At 48.3% G+C, this 25,741-nt stretch overlaps 1 protein-coding gene across 1 annotated transcript in view; it reads right to left on the bottom strand.

Moving 5' to 3' along the window:
* Positions 1-3,407: 3,407 nt before the first annotated feature.
* LOC142582036 (uncharacterized) overlaps positions 3,408-25,741 on the bottom strand; it is a 104,743-nt gene continuing 82,409 nt past the window's right edge. Inside the window, exons 3-4 of the mRNA XM_075691457.1 lie at positions 24,289-24,525; positions 3,408-4,318 (exon numbers count right to left, since the gene is read on the bottom strand). Of these exons, the coding sequence (XP_075547572.1) occupies positions 4,117-4,318; positions 24,289-24,525 (439 nt within the window). The 3' untranslated portion in view covers positions 3,408-4,116. The remainder of the gene's footprint in view (positions 4,319-24,288; positions 24,526-25,741) is intronic.

Genomic DNA, 25,741 nt, shown 5'->3' on the forward strand with positions numbered 1-25,741 from the left:
CTGGCCCTGAGGGTTATACAAGTAAATAAATAAATAAATAAATAAATAAATAAATAAATTGGACTTAGGCATTCTACTAATTCTTGATTTTGTCTTTGCAAGTTGTCCCCGTCCACAGATACGTTACGCGCAGCGAAGTTTTCATTCCACTCACGGTCACTGGCAACCAAAGATGCTCTTGACACTCCAAATTTACTCGTTCCCATCTGGCTCCCTCAAGTATGAGAATTCCGACTCCCACTCTCTTTCTTGCCGATTTAGTTCTGTTGCAGCATTCCCAAACATAATTCTCAATCACTGGTGGCTCTTTAAGTCTCTAAGGTGCATTTTTGGAACCGCATACACACCTATGTGCTCCCTAATTGCCTGTTCCTCAATCTCTCATAAATTTTTATTTCTTCTGCCCCCCCTGCATATTTATGTAGACTATTGCACGGCGAGCTCCCTTCTTGCTTCTTCTGTTTTCTTCGGTAATTGACGGTGATGCGAGTCTGTGGTCCTCCTAGTGGACCTTCTTCATTACTACTTCTCCCGGCCTCCTGAACACTCGTGGGCACCCAAAAAAAGCAAATGCGCGACCAGCAAGTCGCCAGCCCACTTTTCGTCAAAGCCTGTGATGGAAGTGGATTCCGTCTTGTCGAAGACCACCGTACCTTCTCACTTCACTGTTTACTTCCACAACATCGAAACCTTTCTCTCGGCTTACTCTCCATATAGCCTCATCAGCGGTCCCAACCGTGTTTTGTACGTTAGTGTCAGGCCAAGGAATCTCCGACACCCTGCACACTACACTCTGCACCCGAGGGGACATCTCGCGCCAGTCGTCTTCAACCTTCGCCGAATGCTGGGCTAGCCCTGCCCCTTTTCTGTTTAGCATGCTATTTAGGGCGTGTTATACCACAATAAGGTTGCATCCCTGTGCAACCTTACCACACTTAAGAAAGGAATTTAGCAGAAGACATTTTAGCTTTCAGATTGCCCTATATTTCATCGCAGGTGAAAGGAAAGCTAAACACGGGTTCTGAAATATGCGAGTTTTAGTAAAAAAAGCAGCACGAGAAGTGTGCGTGGGGCGCAATTTGCAAAAAACGTCATTTTTAGAAAATGTATTTTGGAGCAGTCAGCGGATGCGGTCATTCATTTCGAGGCCCTGGCGTGTCTTATTAACATTGAGGTCGTTTGAAATTACGTGCTGAAGTATTTCAACAAGAATTGAGTGCTTAGGGTGAAATGTAGGGAAAAGTTTAAGGCTTTGTAAATGCTTTTTTGGTGTCCCATAGTTGCGGTTGGTCCCTTTGACGTCCAGTGTTGGTAATTAAGCTGTACGTTCCCAGTGATATGATGGATGGCGTCGGACATCAACACAGCGCTAAGGGAAAAGCCGCATCGTGTGGTTTGGGTAGAAATAAGATAATGCTCTGGAAATTGTACGTACTACGCAATGGCTAAATTATTCTCACCTGAAGTGTTTCCGCTTAGGCCATGGATGACAGCGAATCCAGTGCATATGGTCGCCACTGGCACCAAGTAAAACAGAAGATCAAAGATGAAGTTTGTCCCAAGGTAAAGCAGTCCGGACACGCCAGTCATCAGTTGCAGTTCTCTCGCTTCGTTGCATATTTCGAGCGAAGGCAGTACTACGAAGCTCGATGTAATTAGTCCAATACTGACAGAAATTATCAGACCCCAGTAGAACCAGGTGTACACCATCACTCTTTGAAAGTCACTGAGAGCACCTTCATTGAGGTTATCTTCCTGTGGAGGCTTTCAAAATAAATCATTATTAGGCTTTCCTCGCACTGGCAAATTATCAGATTGCTGGCTGCGCGTTTTATTCCGTTTTTCTCTATTTCTAGTCAGCATTCCAGAACGCGCTTGTGACTTCGCCGAAGGACCGATTTGCACTAGGCCGCTTATTGTTTGTTTTAGTGACAGAATCGCCGCTACAAAACAATCAGGAAGCTTTTCGACGCTGTAGCATTTACGTAAATATAAAATGCAACATCTACGCCCCCGAAGAAAATAACACAGCTTGCTTTCCACAAGGAAATGTTTCCGAACAGCACGTTTATAATTATGCGTAATATTGTGCCGCCATAGTGCTTGAATGGAATGCTAAATTTCATGATATATCTAATTCAGAGAAACTAAAGACAACCATACATAAGATTTGGCTTTCACACTTACAGGTGTTGTAGTTTGATCTTGTTCGTGAGACATACTTGGGAATGAATAGGCGGAGTGACGCACAGGGTCAACCTAGCGGACTATTTCAACAAGTGGCTTTTTCGAAGCAGGTACACCTGTGTGTTGTCCCTTGTCCCATTCTGTCACTGTCCTTAATCATTCCTGAGCGTTCACAGTGGGAGTATCTAAACTGAAACATCATCCAACAAAATAAGACTGCTTGACATTTCACATTCGTGCAATTATCCGTTTTCTAATTGAGTATTTTACCACCGCAGTGGTGGTGAATAGGTTGGGCGTCCGCCTCGTATGTGGGACGTACAGGGTTTGAATCTTTGTGCCGCCTATAACCCAGCGTTTTTTTTTGAACGGATAGAGATGTACGATGACCTGGCACTCGATTGTATATATGGGCTCTCATATCGAAAGGGGGTCATGTGTAGATTTGTAAGGGTCTCGGAATGCCCTTTATCCCCACTACAAATTTGGTTAATAATCCAGCATTCGCCGCTGCTTTGGGAGGCAGACGAGTTGCCGCCGGGTGTCTGCTGGTAAAATAGATAGAGGCGCGCTACCGGCCTGGTGCTTGACAGGTACAGGAACTTCAGGTGCTCGAAAGGACATGCACCTATTGGTAAGTTGGTGGCATGGAACCGCCAGGCTCCCTTTTTTTATGGGATGCTCAGAAAGGTTACGACGGGAACTTAAGCCGCGCGCGCCTTTCACAAGCGTATCGCCACTGAAGAAAGCTGAACGCCAGGGTATGTTTTTGACCATTTGAAGCAGAAGGTGCCCCCAGTTGGTGGCAATCGAACCCGCGACCTCCCGCAGCCGAGGCGGACGCTCCACAACTAGGCCCTGGCTGCGGGATTGAGATATACGCACTCATTTGATCAACACAAATGTTTTTTAATAGTACGAAATTGCAAAGTACAGAAGGGTGAGTGCGGTGTGTGCGCGCAGGTAAGAGAAAATATTGAGCTTAAGAACGACCCCTCTGAAATATTTAGTTTTTGGCGCAAGGGAGGTAACGGAGATATGTTTCCTAAAGTTTATAAACGATTTGTACTTCTGTCTTGCTGTCGTAATTCACTATCAATTTTACTGAAGGCACTAGATGAGTCCTTACAATGCTTGAACTATTAAATAATATTTCGACTGCAATGTCGGTACATGCGTGGTCCTGGGCGTTTGTAGTATACATCCTGGGTCATTTTTCTTTATTACAACAGTATTCAGTTGATTGTAACACAAGTGTTCGCTTATGGAAAATGCTCACCTATGCGTTATATTATGAAATATGAGAAATTTTTGTTTTTTGTGTGTTTCTAAGATATGAGAAACTTGAGAACTATGAGAAAACAGGTGTATGAATGGCTGAAATTTGTCACCTGACAGAAAAATAAATGTTTGGCAGAGAAGTTTGTGCGAATGCAGCATTTGGTAACAAAAGTTCATTTCACACACAGAGTGAGGTTATGCCCAACCGGTCATCTAAAGTTGAACGCAGGACATCCAGTGACTTTTTCTTATTCGAAGTACGTACAAAAGCTATTTCTTTGCCACATTCTGTAAGCGAAACTTCTTGTGAAATAGTCGGCTTATGGCTATTGTAGAATACGAATTAGGACACAGATGACAACACACCCTGACGATAATGATACTTTCCGGTGTGGCAAAGTATATTGTGGCATAAGCGCTTGACAAGCGTTTGCGTTTCTACGCTCGTGTTCTGTGATATATGCTGCCGAAATTTCTTCTTACATTACCACATCTCCAATGCCGCATTCAATTAACGGAGTCTTCATTAAATGCTTAGAAAATTGAAAACAAGTGCATGTAGAACAGAACCAAGCATACTAGCCGGATACGATGCAACTGAAGCTTGGCTGAGCCCACCATCCCAGCTTCCCAAACCTGAAAAGAGAGCTACCAAGAAAGTCGACATTCATCACGTGCATCAATGAAAGTACGTACAGGTACTTCGTGTTCTGTGAGACGCACAATCGAAACCCCTGTGTCAAAGCGGGCGTTTGGATGGGTTGTCTGCTGACGGAGCAGCATTGTGTCAATCAGGTTTCCCTCGATGCTCGATCCTATTACACTCGTTGGGTTCATCCACATTTCAATTCTGCGCCAAAAAAAAAAGGTACACATAGCAAACCTTCGCACTGTCATAGTTTTAAAGGTGTTACATAAAAAGCCGATACATCAAGAGGGCGAAGTAGCTGCGTTCGATGATGCCCGCTAAGGCGCTCATAGAACGGCGCCAGTTCAGTGTTAATAGTGACATTGTGGTGAAGAGGAAGACGAAGAAGGCGATCTTGTGTCGGCTGTGCGCATGATCAGCGTTCATCTACTGCCAGTGCTACTAGACTGTGCCTAGTGCCTCGTAATAAATCATCTTATTACATTTGGTGGAGGTGCTGCACTCCCCGACCTCACCCTGGAACTTCGCAGCCGAACTTTAACATCTGCTCCAGCTGCTACTATGAACGACGCTCCCAACAATCCGCTTGGCGCATCTGCCGCTCCTGTCATGTGCGGCGGCGTGCAACGGCAGCCGGACCCTCCTGTTTTTAGCGGCTCAGGTGAGACTGACGTAGAAGATTGGCTCTCTACCTACGAGCGCGTCAGTGAACACAACAAGTGGGATGACCCGACGAAGCTCCGTAGCGTCATCTTCTATCTTGCTGACGTTGCGAACCTCTGGTTCCACAATCACGAACGGGAGCTGCAAACCTGGTCCGCTTTCAAAACTGCATTCGCGGAAGTCTTCGGTCGCCCAGCCTTGCGAAAACTCCGTGCTGAACAACGCCTCCGCCAGCGCGCTCAACAGCCCGGCGAGACTTATACTAGTTACATAGAGGATGTCGTTGATATTTGCGCCCGCGTCGATTCCACCATGACTGAAGAAGACAAGGTGAAGCACATCCTCAAGGGCATCGAGGACGACGCATTTCAAATGCTCCTGGCGCGGAACCCTACTTCTGTCGCAGCTGTCGTCACTCTTTGCCAGAGCTTCGATGAGCTGCATCGACAAAGGGTCCTTGCGAGCAGCGCTCTCGCACCTGGCGACTCTCTCTCGGGCCTCACGCTTCGCTCAAACACAACGCCAGCAGCATCGCTCTCTGTTGAGATAAAGGATTTCATTCGTGAGGAGGTGGCGCGCCAATTGTCTATGCTGCCTCTCAACGATGGACCTCCCCTGCCTGACACATCTCTGGCTGCTCCCATTAGGCGGGCCATTCGCGAGGAACTTGCTGGGTCTTTACCTTTCGCCCAACCCTGCCCTCCCGTGGCTGCACCTCTGACTTATGCCGAAGTCGCCGCGCGACCTGCGCCGCCGACGTTCTCGTTTCCGGCGCCAATGCGACTTCCAGCTGCACCTCCTCCCGCGTCGCCTCCCGTTCCATCTCGACGCCCAGTTCAGACCTCTTGGCGCACACGCGACAACCGACCCATATGCTTCGCTTGCGGTGTCGCCGGCCACGTTGCGCGCTTCTGCCATCGTCGTATGCCAGCTGCTAACGCTACTGTCGCACCACCTGGATATGCCTATTCCCACGATACCGCCGGGCATGCGATGCTTCCCGGCCACGAGTTTTCGCCGCCTCCTCGACGCCCTGTCGGCACCCATCGTTCGCCATCGCCACGTCGTCGCTCACTTTCCCCCTTACGTCGCCGCCAGTCACCTAGCGAGGGAAACTAGTTGCTGCAGTTCCGCAGGCACGAACTGCAAGCTTCGCGACTTCTACAAGGCCTGCACAGTCGCCACGCAATTTATTGGACGTTTTGGTCGAAGGAACCGCCGCAATTGCGCATATTGATACTGGGGCTGCAGTTTCTGTTATCGACGAAAAGCTTTGTCGCAGCCTCCATAAGGTCACAACGCCGTTGTCTGGTATGCTTCTAAGCACCGCGACTGCGCAGCATATAGCCCCGGTCGCTCAATGTACTGCAAGGGTGGTCATCGAAGGCATTGTCTACGTTGTTGAATTTCTCGTGTTGTCATCATGTTCACATGATATTATACTCGGCTGGGACTTCTTGTCTCACCATCGTGCCATAGCCGACTGCGCCCGGGCCGAAGTAGCGCTTTTCCCGTTTGCCGATGCCCCGCTGCCTGACCCTTCTGAACAAAAAGCCTCCAAACTCACTATTGTGTCCGATACGGACATACCACCCGACATGTGTGTGCTTGTGCCCGTCTCTTGCTGTACCGCGCCAGACGCTACAGTACTTTTTACACCGTCGCCGATTTTTCTACGTCGCAAGGCCCTACCTCTCCCATTTGCCGTCCTCAACACTGTGTCTGGATTATCCTCAATGCTTGTGTGTAACCCGTCTCACTACCATGTGTCGTTACTGCGCGGCGAATCACTCGGTCGTGTTCAGCCCCTTGACCCGCTTCACATTCTCGATGTTTCCGACGACACGGCCTGTTATGAACTCGACGCCCTCACTTCTCCTGTGCCGTGCACATCATCATCATCATTGTCGTCGTCGTCGTCAAACGTTCTTGAATCTGTCGTAGACGCCGACCTGCCGCCTCCATATCGCCAGCAAGTCTTCGCGCTTCTTCAGAATTTTCGCTCGTCGTTTGACTGTGACCAACCATCTCTGGGGCGTACGGCAACCGTCACTCACAGCGTACACACTGGTTCCCATCCTCCGTTACGCCAGCGACCATACCGCGTGTCGGCAGCCGAGCGGAAGATCATTAACTAGCAGGTCGACGACATGCTGCACCGTGGCGTCATTCGCCTTTCCCACAGTCCTTGGGCGTCTCCTGTAGTATTAGTACGCAAGAAGGACGGGTCAATACGCTTCTGTGTGGATTACCGTCGACTCACAATACGCTTCTGTGTGGATTACCGTCGACTCAATAAGATCACTGGTAAAGATGTCTATCTGCTGCCTCGGATAGATGACGCCCTCGACTCCTTGCAAGGCGCAGAGTACTTCTCATCTTTGGATCTTCGCTCCGGCTATTGGCAAGTGCCGATGGCAGATGATGACTGTGAGAAGACAGCTTTCATCACGCGCGATGGCTTGTACGAATTTACCGTAATGCCATTCGGGCTATGCAACGCGCCCGCTACTTTCGAGCGTATGATGGACACCATCCTTCGCAACTACAAGTGGAAAACATGTCTGTGCTACCTTGATGATATCGTGGTGTTTTCGCCAGATTTCCCGACGCACCTCGTTCGCTTGCTAATAAATCATCTTATTACAACATGAAAACCATTGTTGCAAATGCTGTTGCAAATGTTTCGCTGAATTTAACCGGTTTCATCAGGGAGAAACAAGAAGCCATTGCGATTAGGCATTTCTACCTACTTCTCGCAAGAATGCCTTCTTTGTCTGCCAGTTTATAGCAACTGGGCGCAACTTATATAAATCTGAACTTGCACCATTTCTGGATTTGCCTTCGTACTTTATCGACCAGTCGATGTAGCATGGGAAGCCTCGAGAATGCTGTGATGTGTTCGAGACAATTCAAAACTTTTTAGACATCGATTCAGCTTTTTTTTCACTGTTGAAGTTACACAGTAGATAATATACTAAGTAGGCGCATGGTTAAATTACACTGCGGTATGGTCGGGCGACAGATATTTTGGAATGACAGCTTTGCATCGCTCCCATTGCGATTCATGCTTCAATAACATCTTCACTTGACCATGTAGGTGTGTGGCTGCCTTGTCATGGTTGTTGCTGGTTGGTTTTTTTACGTGGTGGTGCAGCGGTGTGTCTGTGATACGACTGTAGCTTCGCATCCCTGAAAGAGACAAAAAACTCATGTGAAGTTGGCCATCAGAATGAGTGATTCCCATTGCTTCGAGATCTCAGAAGTGTCGATCAACAGCCACTAAACACCTGCAATCACAGATCACAAACGTTGTTGCGGCTCGAGGTGGCGTTGGGGCCAAGAAATCCACCAGGCCCATTGATGAGTACCTTCAGCAGTAGGAATGAAGGAACAAGAGCCTATTTTACATTAGTTACACTAGCTCCAGATACAGAAGCATGCTCCATGTAAGCACATATTAAACGTCTGAGTTCACATCAGGACACGTAAGCCCTACCTCTCTGCACAAAAGGTATCTGCTTTTAATGCTGTCGTCTTCCCTAGGTGCCTAGACTAAGGAATCTAGGACACGTACCTCGGCCAATCACAACTGCATCGTTCCGCCGCACTCCACCTCCAATGCTACTAAATATGAGTGGAATATTTAGCAAATTTAGCATTTTTAGCGTATTTAGCAAGCTCGCCGCCATTTGGGAATCACAGTTCGGCGCCGTTCTTCAGTAGCCGTCGACTTGGGCCTCTTTTATCTATTAGTTCAGTTTGTCTGTTCAGTCTGCGCTGCCTTCTCGATAGGCGCTGATGGATGGGTGGGATTGCCTCGTGAAAAACGTCTCTAAATAATGCCCTTGGTCGTGTTAAGACGTAAGACATCTGTGCCGTCAGGTGATTCGACCTGAGGGTGACCAACTGTCAGGTTGCCCGTAGCGTCGATGTTTGGTCGTGACCACGGGAATTGTTCTAGAAGTGATGGCTGATGCCACAATGTCCTACCTTCGCTTCGTTTTGGCCTTGTCCTTGGAAATGCAGGCACACACACACACACACACATTGGTCGTCGCGCCCTAGCACACGCCAACCGGACGCTATGATCCTCGCATCGCTTAACAAAGGTCTGTTCTCTCTCTGTCGCTCTCTTTCTTTGTCGTGGTTGGCTCTCAGCAAGACAGAAATAAGTTTCTTATCTGAGTAACATCTCCAGCGATACGTACAAAACACGCTCTAAAATACCCTGTGTTCGTCGCTTAATATACCCGGCTCAGACCGTCTACATTCTTATTCTGCCTCCCCTTCCTATACTCTGCCTCGAAATTGTATTCCTGCAAAATGAGACTCCATCTCAGCAGTCTCCCGTTTTTTCCCAACATTGGCTTTAGCCATGCAACAGAACAATGGTTGCTCTCGGCCGTGAATTTCGTGCCTTCAACATAGCATCCTAGCTTTTGCGTGGCACATACTATGCACGAGCACTCTTTCTCCGAGCTGCTAAACACCTCGTCTCAGGATGTCAGTTTTCGACTGAGGTATAGCACGGAATAATCTTCACCGCGTTCGTTTAGTAGGGCAAGGGCAACAGCTAGACCGCGGTTGCTGGCGTCACACTGAAGAATTAATTCTCTGCGAAAGTCTGGCGAGGCAGGCACAGGCTGCGAAGACAAAGCTTTCTTCAGATTCTGGAAAGCCTCTTCCCTATTGGTGCTCCAAGTGACCCCTCCTGATTCACGCTTACGGGGACTGTCAATGACTTGGTGAGAGACTTTTGCGGCGCTATCTCGGTCCCTAGCACAAGATCCGACGTAATGGTGCACTGAACTATGAGGCCGCGCCAGACAGTATTTCGCAATCACAGTGGCTCCGCGCGCGACTAGAAGTCGTCCATGTGGTATGTCTCAAGTCTCTCTACACCCGCTGACGAACTTTGGGACTTTGTTTTGTTGTTACTTTGTTGTTATGTTTTCTTTTCTACGTGTGCTTTTGCTTTTGGCTTTTGCCTTTGCAGCATCCGGACGATCATATTTAGGAGGGGGTCATTGACGCGTGTATTTGTTTGCCTGTGTCCAGTGACCGCTCTAAGATGCCGGCTAACAAATGTTAAACGTTATTGCCCTGTGAAGGACGAGCCTGCATGTATCGCAAGTCTCACAGAGGCATGGAGTGCGGACTGGAGTCCAAAGCAGGACTTGGTCTCCAGGGTGAAAACGAAGGTTACGGCGTTTGTTGGCGCAGCGACGTTTGCGCTCAGCTTGGGTAGCTTTTGTGCTCTGCTGGGCGATATGACGACAATGTGCAACTCGGGCAGCAAGATCTTCAGGAAGGGACGCGTTAGGCAAAAAAGGTGCTAAAAATAATTCGCTGTCGAATATGGTCGAAGGAGATCGTTCATACAGAAGAAAGAAAGGGCTGTAGCCAATAGTCCGTTGAATAGCAGTATTATATGCGAATGTCACAAAAGGAAGAATTTTACCCCAGTCAGTGTAGTCAGGACGGATGTACATGGAAATCATGTCAGACAGCGTATGGGGGAAGCGCTAAGTAAGGCCATTGGTTTGCGGATGATAGGTAGAAGGAGATTTGTGGATGGTATCAGCGCCCCGAAGAACGTCTTCGAGAACTTGGGAAATAAACGCCTTGCCACGGTCACTCAGCAGAACGCGAGGAGCCCCATGGCGCAAGACGATGGAGCGCAAGAAAAAGTCAGCGACCTCAGAAGCGATACCGAATCGCAAAGGGGCATCTCGGCATATCTTGTTAAATGGTCGGCCGAAGTGACAATCGAATGGTGACGGGAGGGTGTTAAAGGCAAGGGACCATATAAATCTATGCGAACAAATTGGAAAGGTGCGTCCGGGCAAAGGAGAGGTTGTATTAAACCGGCAGGAGGGGATGTCGAGCGTTTGCGGTGCTGACATGACGCACAGGAGGGGCCATGTATTTGGCCACCGTTGTGGATAGGCCAGGCCAGAAGCAGTGGCTCTTGATGTGGTCCTAAGTCTTGTAGAAGCCTATGTGGCCAGCCGAAACGTTGTCGTGAAGTGCCTTTAATACTCGCAGGCGAAGGCAGCGAAGTAAAACTGGTACCCACTGGCGAGCTGTTGGGTGGTAAACGTAGCGGTGTAGCATGCCACCATGAAGGTGCAATTGTCGAAGTTGGCGTCGCAAACGGCTGTTGTGTGCTTCGGCGAGCCCACTAAGGCGATCAATGAGATTTAGACAGTAGGAGTCGGCCCGCTGAAGCAAGACGAAATCAGAGCCTGATGGAAGCGTAACTTGGTCCAGGGGCGTTATCGAGAGCTGGTGTGAGGCAGGTGTAGCATCGGAACGACGTGGTGGGGAAGACGACGGCGCTTTACCAGGAGAGAGCGAGAGTGGGCAGCGAGCCAATGCGTCCGAATCATGATGACTTTCCCAGACTAGTTAGTGTAAGCACTAACTAGTTTCCAGGGGTAGTTAGTGTAAGTACTATTAACGTACTTCGTCGTTTTCATTTGTACATAGCCATCATCATCTTCCTGGTTCTTCTATTTCTTCGCGCATGAGCTGGGGCGTTCCCTTTCTTGGAATAAAGAGCGCTTGACAGCTTGGGCGGTCTCGGTCTTATAAAGTGGTGGAGGTACGTCAAGACCCCGACGTCCTCTCGCTTTCCCGTCCTACCTGGAGCTACGTTCCGGTTGCCACCTGCGCCCGCCTACCCCTACAACGATGGACACTTCCAAGCCCGGCTCTTCCGGCGCCTCTTACCCTACCACACACGCGACTCCGCCTGCGGTGCCCTCTTATTGGAATGCATCATGTAACCGCACAAAGACAAGGGACAAAGAAGGAACACACAGGACAGGCGCGGGAGGGGCCTGTCCTGTGTGTTCCTTCTTTGTCCCTTGTTTTTGTGCGGTTACATGATGCATTCCAATAACGACCACCAACTAGCCCGCTTATCCCTGTTAAAGGTGCCCTCTTAGACTGTGACGAGCTCTCAACGCGATCCCTCTGTCCTTGCGGCACTCCGCGGTGATGACGTCGACAATTGGATAAACCACTACGACCGCGTGAGTTCTTGCAATAAGTGGAACGGCACCCTGAGATTGAGGTGCATCGCATTCTACTTGACGGGTGTTGTAATGACGTGGTATTTCAACCATGAATCCGACATCGCGAATTGGTCCACGTTTACCTCCAAGCTGCGGCAAATCGCTTCCTCGTCTGGCCGTGCAGAAGTCGCCAAACAGAAGCTGGGCACGAGCCTCCAACTTCACTTCCAGAAATGTCTTACACCTCATACATAGAGGATGTCTTGGCTCTGTACCGCCGTGCGAACCCTAGCATGACGGAAGCCGAACGCGTTCGACACATATTAAAAGGCATTGGGTATGTTGCGTTCAACGCCTTAATCGTGCGAAATCCGGCTTCTGCCCAAGACATTACTGCCACGTGTCAGCGCCTAGATGAGCTGCAGTCTCTTCGTCTTCAACATGACAGCAGCGATCCTCAGGTTCCCCATTCTTCAGATCTACGTGCTCTTATCCGCACCATCATCCGCGAAGAGTTTCAATTACAAGACCTGAGGCGTTCACCTGCTGCCTCTACCCCGCACCTCCACCACGTTATAAGACCGAGACCGACCAAGGGCATGCGCGAAGGAGTAGAACAGGGAAGATGATGACGGCTATGCACAAATGAAAACAAGTTTCACAGCGCTTACTATATATATATATATACATATATATATATATATATATATACACACGTCGTGGCGTGTGGAAAGACACAGACAGAAGAGGCTATTTACAGGCTATATACACTGGAGCCGGGCAGCCAGGCCGACACGCGCTCGCGCCGAGCGCACCGACCAACTTCATCGTCGATCTCGCGGCGGCTCGTCTCTTGAGCATCGCTCGATGATATCGTGATACTACCCCCCGGCGGTAAAAGCACCGTCACGGTGCTGTCAAATATACAAGGCGCTTGGAGAGTTGTAGGGTTTGAGTCGGGCGACGGGGACAATGTCACTGGTTGTAACAGCGGAGGACGTAGTGGGCGTGGCTAGAATGATTTCATAGGTGACATCGGTCACTTTGCGGAGCACGCGATTTGGGCCTGTTTAACAAGAAAGCAGTTTTTCACAAAGGCCAACTTTACACGATGGTGACCAAAGCATCACGAGGCGGCCGGGCACAAAATGGACATCACGGTGACGGAAGTCGTAGCGTTGTTTCTGCTTGTCTTCAGACACTTGTAGACGAGCGCACGCAAGTTGGCGAGCATGGTCAGCATGGGCGATTGTATCACGGGCATAATAGCTAGTTGAAGCTGTGGCGGACGGAAGCACAGTGTCCAGTGGGAGCGTTAGCTCGCGGTCATACAAGAGGTAGAACGGGGAGAAGCCAGCAGTTTCGAGACGGGAAGAGTTGTATGCAAAGGTAATGTAAGGTAGAGCCAGGTGCCAGTCACGGTGCTCGTCGGAAACGTATTTGGCTAGCATGTCTGTAAAGGTGCGGTTCAAGCGCTCAGTGAAGCCGTTCGTTTGGGGGTGGTATGAGGTGGTAAATTTATGCCGTATTGAGCAGGCACGCATGATGTCGTCGATGACTTTGGCCAAAAACGTACGGCCACGGTCTGTTAGCATGACGCGGACCACCATGCATCAAAATGATACCATATAGGAGGAAGTCCGCAACATCAGTTGCGCAACTGGTCGGAAGAGCACGGGTTACGGCGTAGCGGGTCGCGTGGTCCACCGCGACTGCAACCCACTTGTTTCCTGATGTAGGTTCCGGAAATGGGCCGAGAAGGTCTAAGCCGAGACGATGAAAGAGCTCGGCAGGGATGTCGAGCGGCTGCAGGTAACCAGCGGGGAGCTGGGAAGGCTTCTTGTGTCGTTGGCAAAGTTCACGAATGGCGACGTAACGTCCTACGGAACGGGCAAGGCCCGGCCAGAAAAAAACGGCGACGTACATGGCCATAGGTTCGAAATACGCCGAGATGTCTTTCCGTTGGTGCGTCGTGGAGCTCTTCTAGAACGGTGGAGCGGAGGTGTTTAGGTATTACAAGTCGGAACTCAGAGCCGTCCGGATGAAGGTTACGACGGTACAGAGTACCGTCGTGGAGGACGGAGAGGCGTAGTGTAGCGTCGGCTGGAGAGTGTTCAAACCGGTCGATGAGTGCTCTGATGTAGGCGTCACGGTATTGCTCGTCGGCAAAATGAAGCAGCTGTGATACAGAGAATACGCAAGAAGCACTGGCAATATTGGAGGAGTCAGAGTCATGAACAGGGTAACGCGACAAGCTGTCAGCGTCTTGGTGCAGGCGGCCAGACTTGTACGCCACGGAATATGAAAATTCTTGTAGCCTCAAAGCCCATCGACCAAGCCGGCCTGTAGGATCCTTTAGCGATGAGAGCCAGCAGAGAGCATGATGGTCAGTGACGACGGAAAAATGGCGACTGTAAAGGTAAGGACGGAACTTCACAACCGCCCAGACGACAGCAAGGTATTCCCGTTCCGTAATGGAATAGTTGCGCTCAGATGGTGCTAGGAGGCGGCTCGCGTAAGCAATAACGCGATCTTGGCCACGCTGACGCTGGGCTAAGACGGCACCCACGCCGTGACCGCTGGCATCTGTACGCAAATCTGTAGGGGCATCAGGGTCGAAGTGGGCGAGAATGGGTGGTGAGTTTAGAAGAGTGACGAGACGAGAGAATGCGGCGGCTTCTCCAGTGCCCCACGAGAATTGTAAGATTAATTAGGGGTCTAGCAATTCTCGCAAAATCTGGAACAAAACAACGAAAGTAGGAGCATAGCCCTACAAAACTTCGAACTTCTGCGGCTGTCTTTGGAACCGGAAACTCTCTGACAGCGCGAGTTTTGTCGGAATCAGGCTGTACTCCGGAAGCGTCAACGAGATGGCCCAGAAAAGTTATTTGTCAGTGGCCAAAACGACATTTGGACGAGTTAAGTTGCAGCTTCGCCTTTCGAAATACATCACGTATAGTTGTGAAACGTTCAAGGTGAGAGTCGAACGTTGACGAGAAGACGATGACGTCGTCGAGGTAGCAGAGGCATGTGGACCATTTGAAACCTTGGAGCAAGGGGTCCGTCATGCGCTCAAAGATGGCAGGGGCATTGCTTAATCCAAACGGCATTACTTTAAACTGGCATAGGCCATCAGGTGTGATGAACGCGGTTTTTTCTCTGTCCATATCGTCAACAGCAATCTGCCAGTATCTCGAACGAAGATCAATAGACGCGAAATAGCTGGAACCGTGCAGGCACTCAAGGGCGTCGTCTATACGCGGGAGCGGGTAGACGTCCTTTTTTGTAATGTTGTTCAGATGACGGTAGTCGACACGGAAGCGCCACGTGCCGTCCTTCTTCTTAACTAACACCACAGGTGACGCCCAGGGACTCGAAGAAGGCTCAATGATGTTTTTATCTAGCATTTTGTTCACTTCTTTTTGAATTACTCGTCGTTCCGACGCAGAAACTCGATACGGTCATCGGTGAATAGGCGTAGCATCGTCAGTAAGAATACGATGCTTGACCGCGAGCGTCTGGCCTAAAGGGCGATCGTCGAAGTCGAAAATATCTCGGTAGGACGATAATACTTGGCAAAGCTCTTCAGCCTGCGCAGAGGACAGGTCCGTAGCAATCATTTTCTTCATGTTGGGATCGGCACCCGAGTCTGGCGCGAAGGGCATGCTAAGCTCGCGAGAACCATCGGTCGATAACGCTGCCACATATTCGTCGCCGAGACGATCAACGGTGGCAAGGCAAATACCTTGCGGTAGAATTTGCTTTGTCAATCCAAAGTTACAGACAGGCATGCGATTGCGGTTCCCAGTAATATTAAGCATACTTTGAGGCACTGTAACGTCATACCTTATTCGAATGTCGGGCAGAGGAGTGACGAGGTACTCGCCGTCAGGAACTGGTGGGAAAGACAACAGTTCAATGTAGGCTATTGATTTTGGCGGCAGGCGAAGAAAGCCGATGGGACGTAAGCGGCAGTGGGGTGCGTTAGAAGGTTCCGTGAGCATCGGTAACTCAAGGCGAAGGGTACTGGAAGAGCAGTCAATAAGAGCAGAATGCGCGGAAAGAAAATCGAGGCCGATAATGAGGTCGCAGGGGCAATGAGCAATTACGGTGAAGAGGACAGGAGTGTGGCGGCCGGCGATGCTCACACGTGCCGTACACATGCCGATGATAGGCACAGTACCGCCATCCGCGGACGACACCTGCCGACGCTGGGGTGCAGAGCTCGTTTAGTCGTCGTCGGAAGGCAGCACTGATAATAGAAAGATGTGCTCCTTTATCGATGAGTGCCCTGACAGGATAGCCGTCAACGTCAACGTCAAGAAGGTTTTGGTTCGTGGGTAACGTGAGCAGAGGATTTGAGGGCAGCGTCGACAACGCAGCTTCACCTCCAGAAGCTGCAGTGCCTAGTTTTCCGGCTGGATCCGGGAGGCGATAGATGGCGAAGAGAAGCGACGGGGTTGGGGCGATCGAGACTGATGGCGTCGAGGTAGGGGCGAGCGGCTGTAGCGAAGGTTTGTAGCAGGAGCATCAGCGGCAGTGGGTTCATGGCGGGCGGTATAAGGACTATAAGCTTGATCCAGTAGTCATCATCCTGTCCCTCCAGGCCAGAGAACACACCTGGCTCGCGATGTGGGGCAACCGTGACGATTGGAGCAGTGGGACAAGCCGAAGCCGTTGCAGAGGCGGGCGCGTCACAGGGAGGCATGGTGACAAGCTCGGTGTGCCGACCACTTCTGAGTTCCGTGGTGAGGACGGGGATCGCTGACCTCCACCAGAATGTTGCGTGTGGAAAGATAGACAGAAGGGGCTATTTACAGGGTATATACACTGGAGCCAGGCAGCCAGGCAGCCAGGCCGGCACTCGCGCGCGCCAAGCGCACCGACCACTTCATCGTCGTTCTCACGGCGGCTCGTCTCTTAAGCATCGCTCGATGATATCATATATATATATATATATATATATATATATATATATATATATATATATATATATATATATATATATATATCATATCATGTAAAGCCAACAAACACTGACACCAAGGACAACATAGGGGAAATTACTTGTGCTTAATAAATTAAATATAAATGAAATAAAGAAACGATAAATTAACGAAAATTAAAGTGGATGAAAAAACAACTTGCCGCAGGTGGGAACCGAACCACAACCTTCGCATATAATATATATATATATATATATATATATATATATATATATATATATATATATATATATATATATATATATATATATATATATATATATATATATATATATATACAAGTTATCACAAGTAACTTGAGCCAGGACTTCAAAAAGAAAGGCACTTCGGACGCGAATCGAACCGAAAGCATAGTGCTGGCACTAGCTTGAAGAAAAACAGTCGGTTTTGAATTGCCCCCGTGAGTCATTATTTCCTTCAATTTCATTAATATACATTTGAGTTAAGCTTAACACCGCAAGAGTGCTAAGAAAAGTCGTAGAGCACATTCAGAAACCACCTATTAAATTGCTTTCTGCATGATTTGTATCACTTGTCTTTTCCGCGTGTGCAAGAAACCCGCGAAATACGAAAAGAACACCACGTGGAGTGCTTTCAGAATGCTATTGTGCTGCGCTAAAGGGTGTAATGGGTGAACAAACGCTACCGCATCCCGACTGCCTTTGCCTCGATCTTGGAACATTGCGGCCGGCAGATAGTAAGGTACCTCTCGCGCTTCGCTTTAATAAAAAGAGTACAGTGTGTGATAAACCATGAAACTAAATCTCTGCTGCTTCAGCCGTCCAGTACAGTAGCCGGTGTCCTAAACATTAGGCCACGGTCGCTTTTTTCTATCTTCATTACCGGTTTCTCACCACTATAGAAATATGAGTGAAATAGACTTGTTACTTCACAACGCAAAGGAAAAACAGAGTAAAGACGGTTAAAATTAAAAAAAATTAAATTATGGGGTTTTACGTGACAAAACCACTTTCTGATTATGAGGCACGCCGCAGTGGAGGACTCCGGAAATTTCGACCACCTGGGGTTCTTCAACGTGCACCTAAACCTAAGTACACGGGTGTTTTCGCATTTCGCCCCCATCGAAATGCGGCCGCCATGGCCGGGATTCGATCCCGCGACCTTGTGCTTAGCAGCCTAACACCATAGCCACTGAGCAACCAGGGCGGGTTAAAGACGGTTAGCCACCCCATGGCTGGGCTAACATTTTAAAATTTCTTCATGTATTCCGGGGATCTACCCTGGGCAGCCGGTGAGGAAGAAACTCTTGCGTTTTGAGCATTTCAATGTACTGGATAATGCTCTCGCGAAACAGCACACGCACAGGCCTCTGGACGTGTGTCGGGGTCATAGTAACATCTCGCCATTCGAGCCCGCCATAAATAGTAGAGAGCAAGAAGCTATAATAAATTGAAAGTTAGACCATACTAGTTGTCGACTGGCCTAAACGCGATTCCTATAGTGAATATAGTGGTACTTCTATCTTTAACGTTAACTGCGAAATGTCCCTGAATAGTCGCAAGAGCGCAAAAGAAGGAAACACGAGCTATCATCACACATTTTCTTTAAATAAAAGAATTCACACACCACGGTAAGTCGAAACCTCGATTTTCCAAATGTGTTCGTACAGGCAATGTGCCAGCACATAGTTTAAAGAAGGTTCTTACGATAGACTGAATTTACATCTTAGCTGAATCTCATTTGAGTACGTTTTCTTTCTCCGTATTGTTTATTGACCTCTACATAGGTATCGGCAAAACTAGGTCGCATATGTCGTTATCTAGCCTTTTTTCTTCTTAATGAATAAAAGGTACTCGTTTGAAAACGTGAGAGACAGAAATCCTCCTGGTGAGCTACATCACTGCTAACAGAACACCATTGGTTGCATCCTCGTATGTTCTATATTTCATTTGCCGATAACGTTAGCTCTGATACCCTGTATACTAAAGAACGTACATGGCGTCATACAGTGCCATTTTCCCCCATCCCTCCTTGTGGCAGCTAGCACTTTGGGAAGCTGCGGGACACTGATCCGCCTTCAGAATCAGTCCACATGGCGTGAGGCTTGCACAGCTTTAGAGCGGAGCTCTTAGGCGCCCGTTCCTGCGGCGAGTGTCGGCGTAACCAAGCGAACGAGCGCAGTGAAGGGTGAAAGAGCGAACGCGGAGCGCAGCGAGTGACGAAAGACGGGAGGAGGAAAGCGGAGGAGGAGGCGGTGGCGAAAGCGGGTGATAGAAATTATACGGATACCCCGCACTGTGGGATTCGAAGTAAGGGAAGCTTTCTTTGCTGTTTGCTTTGACAGACGATGATTACCGGCAATGTTGACGGCGATTGATTAATTACTTAAACGTTTAGTCCAACACGAGAGTGGCGAGTTGATGTTAAACCTTACCTTGCGCGCGCCAGGGCTGTTTGTCTGCGTAGTACACATAACACTCAGGGAGATGTGTTTCCTTGAGGCGTTCCTGTTGCCATATGGTAGCGTTCTGGAGGGTTGAGCATATTCTATGCCTCACATGTCATATCGCATCGTGGTAGAAATGTTTAAGTTTAATTTATTTATGGGGCTGTACGTGCCAAAGCAACAATTGAGGCACGCCGTAGTGGCGAACTCCAGATTAATTTTGACACCATGGTGTTCTTTAACGTGCCCCTAAATGTAAGGGCACGAGCGTTTTTTATTTCGTCCCCTTCGAAATGCGGCTGCCACGGATGGGATCAAACGTGTAACCTAGAGCAATGTCATAGACACAAAGCTAAGGCGGCGGGCACAGAAGCATTGATTTGACGTGTGACCGCTTCCGCAGTGTCGCCTAGACCCTACAGTGCGCTTTAATCCTCCTCTGCTTCTGCACGCCCTACGCAGCTTGTCTGCTTGACAAATCTGCATAATGTTAACTTTTCAGAAATAGAAGAAATGTACCGAACCATCACTAGCACTTAAATTTATCGCATTTGCCCGCAACCGCTGTTGTGTCTGTGGTATTAACGTTTCCTTGCATTATCCCCCCCCCCTTTTATGGGAACTGCGACCCAATAGTGGCAAGGCTCTTATTCACTCCTACGCGTCTTCTCACTCCACACCCTCCTCTCTACCATTCTACCCACCTTTGCACTGTACTTGCACGTTACTAGAAAGCTAGGTTGTCGTTAGTTACGCTCTTTTTGCTACATTATAAAAACCCACACCTTATGTAATGCACCTTCGGGCAGCATTTAAGGTAATAAACTGTACTGAACGGAATACTGCAACTTCCGCAATGCTTTTACGGGGGGTCATGGATAGTTACAGCCGTCAAGAAGCTAATGTGGTGACACTCAGGGAGCTCCAGAGGGAATTGTGCACATTCGAAGCGGTGGAAAGGTCAAGCGGGTTTCTTGCGTCTCCTTTCTTCTCTGCCACGCTCTTTCGATGTGTATACACGCTCTGAACCACCCCCAAAGCGGCGTGCAAGACAAAAACGACAGCAGCGGCCACAGGAGCGGCAGCAGCAGCGGCGGCAGAAGCGGAAGCAGGAGCAGCAACGGCGGCAGCAGCGGAAGCAGGAGCAGCGTCAGTGGTAAAGCCGAAGGAAATGGGAAAGAAACCTTCGCTTTAGAAAGCGAATGCTGTCCAGAATTTTTTTCAAAATACCACCTGTAGCGCCAGGCATTTTTGCTGTGCTAATAACAAAATCAGGTAACATGTCACAAAGCCATAGGTAGCATATTATGGTGGGATAAGGAAGCGATTAAGCAGTTGTCGGATGAAAAGACACGACAGACCAAGCCTTCCATCCTTCATTAGCCCGAACAAATTCGTCCTATTCCAGTTTTCACATGGTGGGAAGCTCGCACAAAAGTGACGAATACTCTGTGGCGCTTCTGCAGAACAACTCGTGTGCAACACGACACTACGTTTCCCACAGTGGCCTTAACAAATTTTGAGAGACAAGTGTCGTAGCACGGCTTAGCTTGCGGTTGTATTTCCTTTACTTGTTCAGCCGAGTAATTATCAGTGTTTCTATAGCCTCCTAGAGGCACAGCGAGGCACTTATTAGAGTTCGAGACCAGCGTAGGTCAGCATAAATATCTTGGGACGATGGCAATTCCCCATGCCACATACTTTCCTCAGTTAACCCTGTTTCCAGGGTTCACCCCAAATTTCGTAACTGCAATGGTCTCTTTGATACTTTCTCAAGGCATAAAACACATAGGCACAGAGCATATGCCAATCGCCCTAAAACTTAAATTGGCGCATATTGTATTATGGTCAAACACAAGCTTTCAAAATACATACGAAAAAAATCGGACTTGCTGGGCAGCCCTGGCGGACGGAGTGTTCTGAGGTGATGGGGGTCGACGAGCCTTGTCAACATTTAACCGAGTAGCTAAGTTCTCATACCCCAAAATTAACACTTTCTGTAATGGCAAATGCAACATTATCAATCTCAGGTAGGCAACAGGAACAGCTAGCGTCGTCTGCGGTACAGCACCCATATGCTTGCGCATCAGCCGTGTTCACGAAGTGAAGCGTCACTGTAACTTTTCTTCTGCCATTGGTATTAAGATAGTGTCGGCCTCTTCAAATGGCGGCGGCAATGATTTCGTCGTGCAACCTTCCTTGCAAACTGGTTGTAAGAATCAGGGCAGTTCATTGTAAAAGTTTTGTACCGTGCCACACTCGGGTCTTCCGGCCTGGTGACCTATGGGAGAAGAGACTGTCTATTGGGTTTTCCATTTGAAACACAGTCATATGTGCTTCTAAAGCCGTTTATGTTTCGGGGAATTTTTCTGGCATGCGCCCTCGAAAGGGCGACGTCTTTAGGCTGTTTGCTTGAACTGGTGTGGCGCCGAGAGGTCGAGGTATAAGCGAGAAAATGCACCTGGATAGTGCTGTTTTTTGTTTAGTTCGACGTAATTCTCGTCTATCACTTCTATATGATTTCGGCGCTCATGTGCTCATTGAACTCCAAGCACTCGTGTTCTGGTCGTCTACCCCGCCGTCTATGCCTCTGCTCTAGGTCGAATAAATGATAGGCGATAGCCAGTGCTCTTGAAATATTTCAATCTTCCACTGTATGCCTTTGAGGTCCTCCTTAAAAGCACGAGGTGGTTTGCATTCGAAAACTATCATTCTACTAAGGGTTTCTTTGAGCTCCTTAATTTTTTTCTTGATGCTTTATAGCAGTATGACGTAGTTGTTCTGCGGAAACCCACAAGGTGGAGAGAAGTAATCAATAAAGGGAAAATCAGACATCCACCCGATCGTAGCAATTGCTACAAATGAAAACCATGCGGGTTCCTCGAAAGAAGAGCCTCATAGTTGAAGAAAAATTCGTCCCGACCAGGATAAATTTTTCTTGGCAAACCCGTAAGGCCAATTTCTACAATCGGGTGGATGTCTAATTTTCCCTTTATTCATTGCTTCTCTTCACCTTGCGTGTTTCCGCAGAACTACTACGTCAAGCTCTTGCATTTGCTTCGTGTTGTCGACAAATTCGACTTCGCCCTGCCATCTGCTAGCCGCCTGGTTAGCTCAGATGGTAGAGCGGCTGCCCCGGAAAGGCGGTGGTCCCGGGTTCGTGTCCCGGACCAGGGCGAATTTTTCTTCAACTATGAGGCTTTTCTTTCGAGGAACCCGTATGGATTTCCTTTGTAGCAGTTGCTACGATCGGGTGGATGTCTGATTTTCCCTTTATTCACTTTATAGCAGTAGAACATAAAATGGCTTTCCTTTTAAGATGTTGCTTTAAAGGCTCCCATTGATCACAAATATTACATGCTTCATTTATTTCTAAAATGTTATTGTTTTCTATACCGTAGTTATTAAAATCGACATCACGAAGTAATTTTGCGTTAACGCTCCATATGTCCCAGATAAGCGTAGTATTTTTCGTTTCATCTGAAGTTACACCGAACCAAGCTATGCTCCAAGAAATAAACTGGTGATACTGCAAAACAATTGCTTGTGTGTATCGCTTCAAGTGGCATGTATATCCTATCACGTCGCGCATCACCGGCACCCTAAAAATCCGCAAATCGAACTTCATGCTGCCCTCCGAGACCTTCAGCTACACCTTCCATGTCGTAATCACTGCGCAATTGAACCGGCAATCGGACGCTTCTGTCTCTGACATCATGGGTTACAAATGTTCGAGCGCACTCGCCCGTTCCTTCGGCGAGCGTCGGCGTAACCGACCGATTGAGCACAGGAAACGATGAAAGGGAGAACGCGGAGCGAAGCGGTGGATGAAAGACACCAGGAGGAAAGTATAGGAGGAGGGTATGGCGAAAGCGTGAGAAGGAAAGCGTAGTGCGGTGACGATGACGCCAGAGTAGCGCGAGTCGTCCGGGAGGTGTGTCGGCGGCGGCTGCTGTGAATCGCGCCCACGCGTCACCCACGCGCCGCCTCTCCCGATCAGATTAGCGATGCAGTTGTGCCGCACTTCACTCTGTTTGCAGTGTGCCGCACGAGACAGACATCCGCATCAGCCTATATATCGCGAAATGAAAACACGTACTGAGCTGCGCACAAACTTCGCATTAGGGAGTATCGTAATCATCGATGAACTTATTTCTCGCGCTCAATACAGATTTAAAATAACCTTATAGAACAAGTTCCTGTTATATACACACGTGTTGCTTGATCATTGCAACAAATTTAGTCAATTGGGATCTGCATTTGGCTCATAAACACAGGCCATATGCCATTGATTAGGAATTGGAATGAAATCACTAGTAATTATTTTATTTGGGTGTCATAGTAAGTCATCATCATCATCATCAGCCTGGTTACGCCCACTGCAGGGCAAAGGCCTCTCCCATACTTCTCCAACAACCCCGGTCATGTACTAATTGTGGCCATGCCATCCCTGTAAACTTCTTAATCTCATCCGCCCACCTAACTTTCTGCCGCCCCCTGCTACGCTTCCCTTCCCTTGGGATCAAAAGTAATCAAAAGTAATGTTTGAACATCAATCCAGGAACTTTTTAACAAAATCATGCATTCAGCGGATGTTCCCTTCGCGTGGCTTAGAACAGCATACTATATCGACGAAAAATGTAGCATGACTCTCCGGGTCTCCTCTTTCATTCGCACTATTGACTACCGTACATCCTTCACGTCGTACTCCTAGTCCATAAGCAACCGGTAGACTTGAAACCTACCTCCAATGCAGCGTGCGATAAAGTCCGTGGATTACTTAAATCGTGTACATTATTTTGTTTAACAAAGTCCGAAAATCAGATGCAGAATCATCGCTAAAGACATGCTGGTCAACCTAAACGTTCACACGAGCTGTAACCGAGCTGAATTTCCGTAACCTAACTCACCTCCTTTATTCGTCACTCTTGGTTCTGTGCACACGTGTCACAGTTTGCGCCATCACAAGGATTTGTAATGTTAAAGTATTAGTCCACCGCAAGGTACTTGGGTGCGGCTAAACAGAAGATATGCTCCCAATATCCGTGAATTACCGCGAACTTCACTTACTCTGTTGTGTTGAAGACGCTGCCGAACGCATAGGTCAACATGTAGTGAAAAAAGTTCTCGTTGTACTTGGCCAAAAGAGTCTTCTTCGTATCCGTGAAAACTTCGTATGGTACTTTCTGGCTCTCTAGAAGCACCTTGTAGCGCAGAGAATTGTCGTTCGGTGTGACCTCTTCAATGAAGACTTTGGCTGGTTGTTCTTCAGCTCCATCAGATAAAATTGTGCTCAGGTTGAAGTGACTGCAACAGAACGGAACAAATGCCCAATCGTGTCAGGTAAAACTGAAAAAAAAAACAAGCACACCATTCGCAGTGATTACAAGAGTGCATGAAGAGCAACCTAGCAGAGTACGCGTATGGAAAGAAATTTGCCTAAAATTGTTTGGCCTAAATTATTACATGTAGATTGGCTGGTAACCTATGTAACCTGTGATCTGTAATAATGGACACATTTTTAAAGATTGAGGATTTCACCGATGCGATAGCGCTTTCTTTACTGTTTGCTATTTTAGGACAGCGAACACTACATGGCCGAGTAGCCATCGCAGTCAGTTAGCTAATTAACTGCGATTGGTTAATTAACTTTCAGTTGTTGGTTTTAATGACATTGCTAGAATAGCAGTATTCAAGGAGAATGCCGCAGGACAAAACGGCTGCTTTACTGTTTTCGAAAAGTAAGTGGTGAGTTAGCGGTAAATGCGAGAGGCGGAGGAAAAAACTTTATTTAAGGCCAACACTAAGGCCCAGTAAAGTAGAGCGCTTGCTCCGGCAAGGCCCGTTGTTGATTCGTCGAGTCCGAGTGGTATGTGTTAGCATTACATCGCACCTCTTTGCGGGCCCGGATCCATTAGTAAACGAGCGTTTACGACATTGGGAGACGTTCAGGAGCACGTCCGGCCACTTCAGACGAGGAGCGAAGTGCAACTGACGGCGTTCAGGAGCAGTCAATGATATATATATATATATATATATATATATATATATATATATATATGGTATTCTAAGCTCTCCCAAACCTTATTTATCTCTAACACGTGACCCCCTTCCAATACTTCACATACAAGAACTTTGCTTTCTTCAAGGCATTACAACGGTTATTGTTTCGATATTTCCCGATAGAACAGAAATCTCATTTTATCACTCCGCGACCAAATACGGGTGCCCAAACGGCGCTGGAAACACCGCCCACGCTATTCTCGACGCCGTCACGATGTCAAGCAGCTCGCGGCGATGACCTGCTGGGTGGCATCCAATCTGTCATTGCGCTTTTGGACAGCATGTGACAGCAAGCTGCCGAGACGTGAACTACGCGAGCTAAAATAAGAAGGGGAGCACACAGGCGGTCAACGCGTTTACCCAACGAAGCCAAAGGACGCAGGAATCGGAAGACCTGCGGGCGCCCTTCGTGCGCTTCGGTAAAGATGTCATTTTGTCGACAAATATCTCAGGAACTGAT

This window comes from Dermacentor variabilis, chromosome 5 (assembly GCF_050947875.1).
Source record: "Dermacentor variabilis isolate Ectoservices chromosome 5, ASM5094787v1, whole genome shotgun sequence".
In the NCBI taxonomy this organism is placed as follows: Eukaryota; Metazoa; Arthropoda; class Arachnida; order Ixodida; family Ixodidae; genus Dermacentor; species Dermacentor variabilis.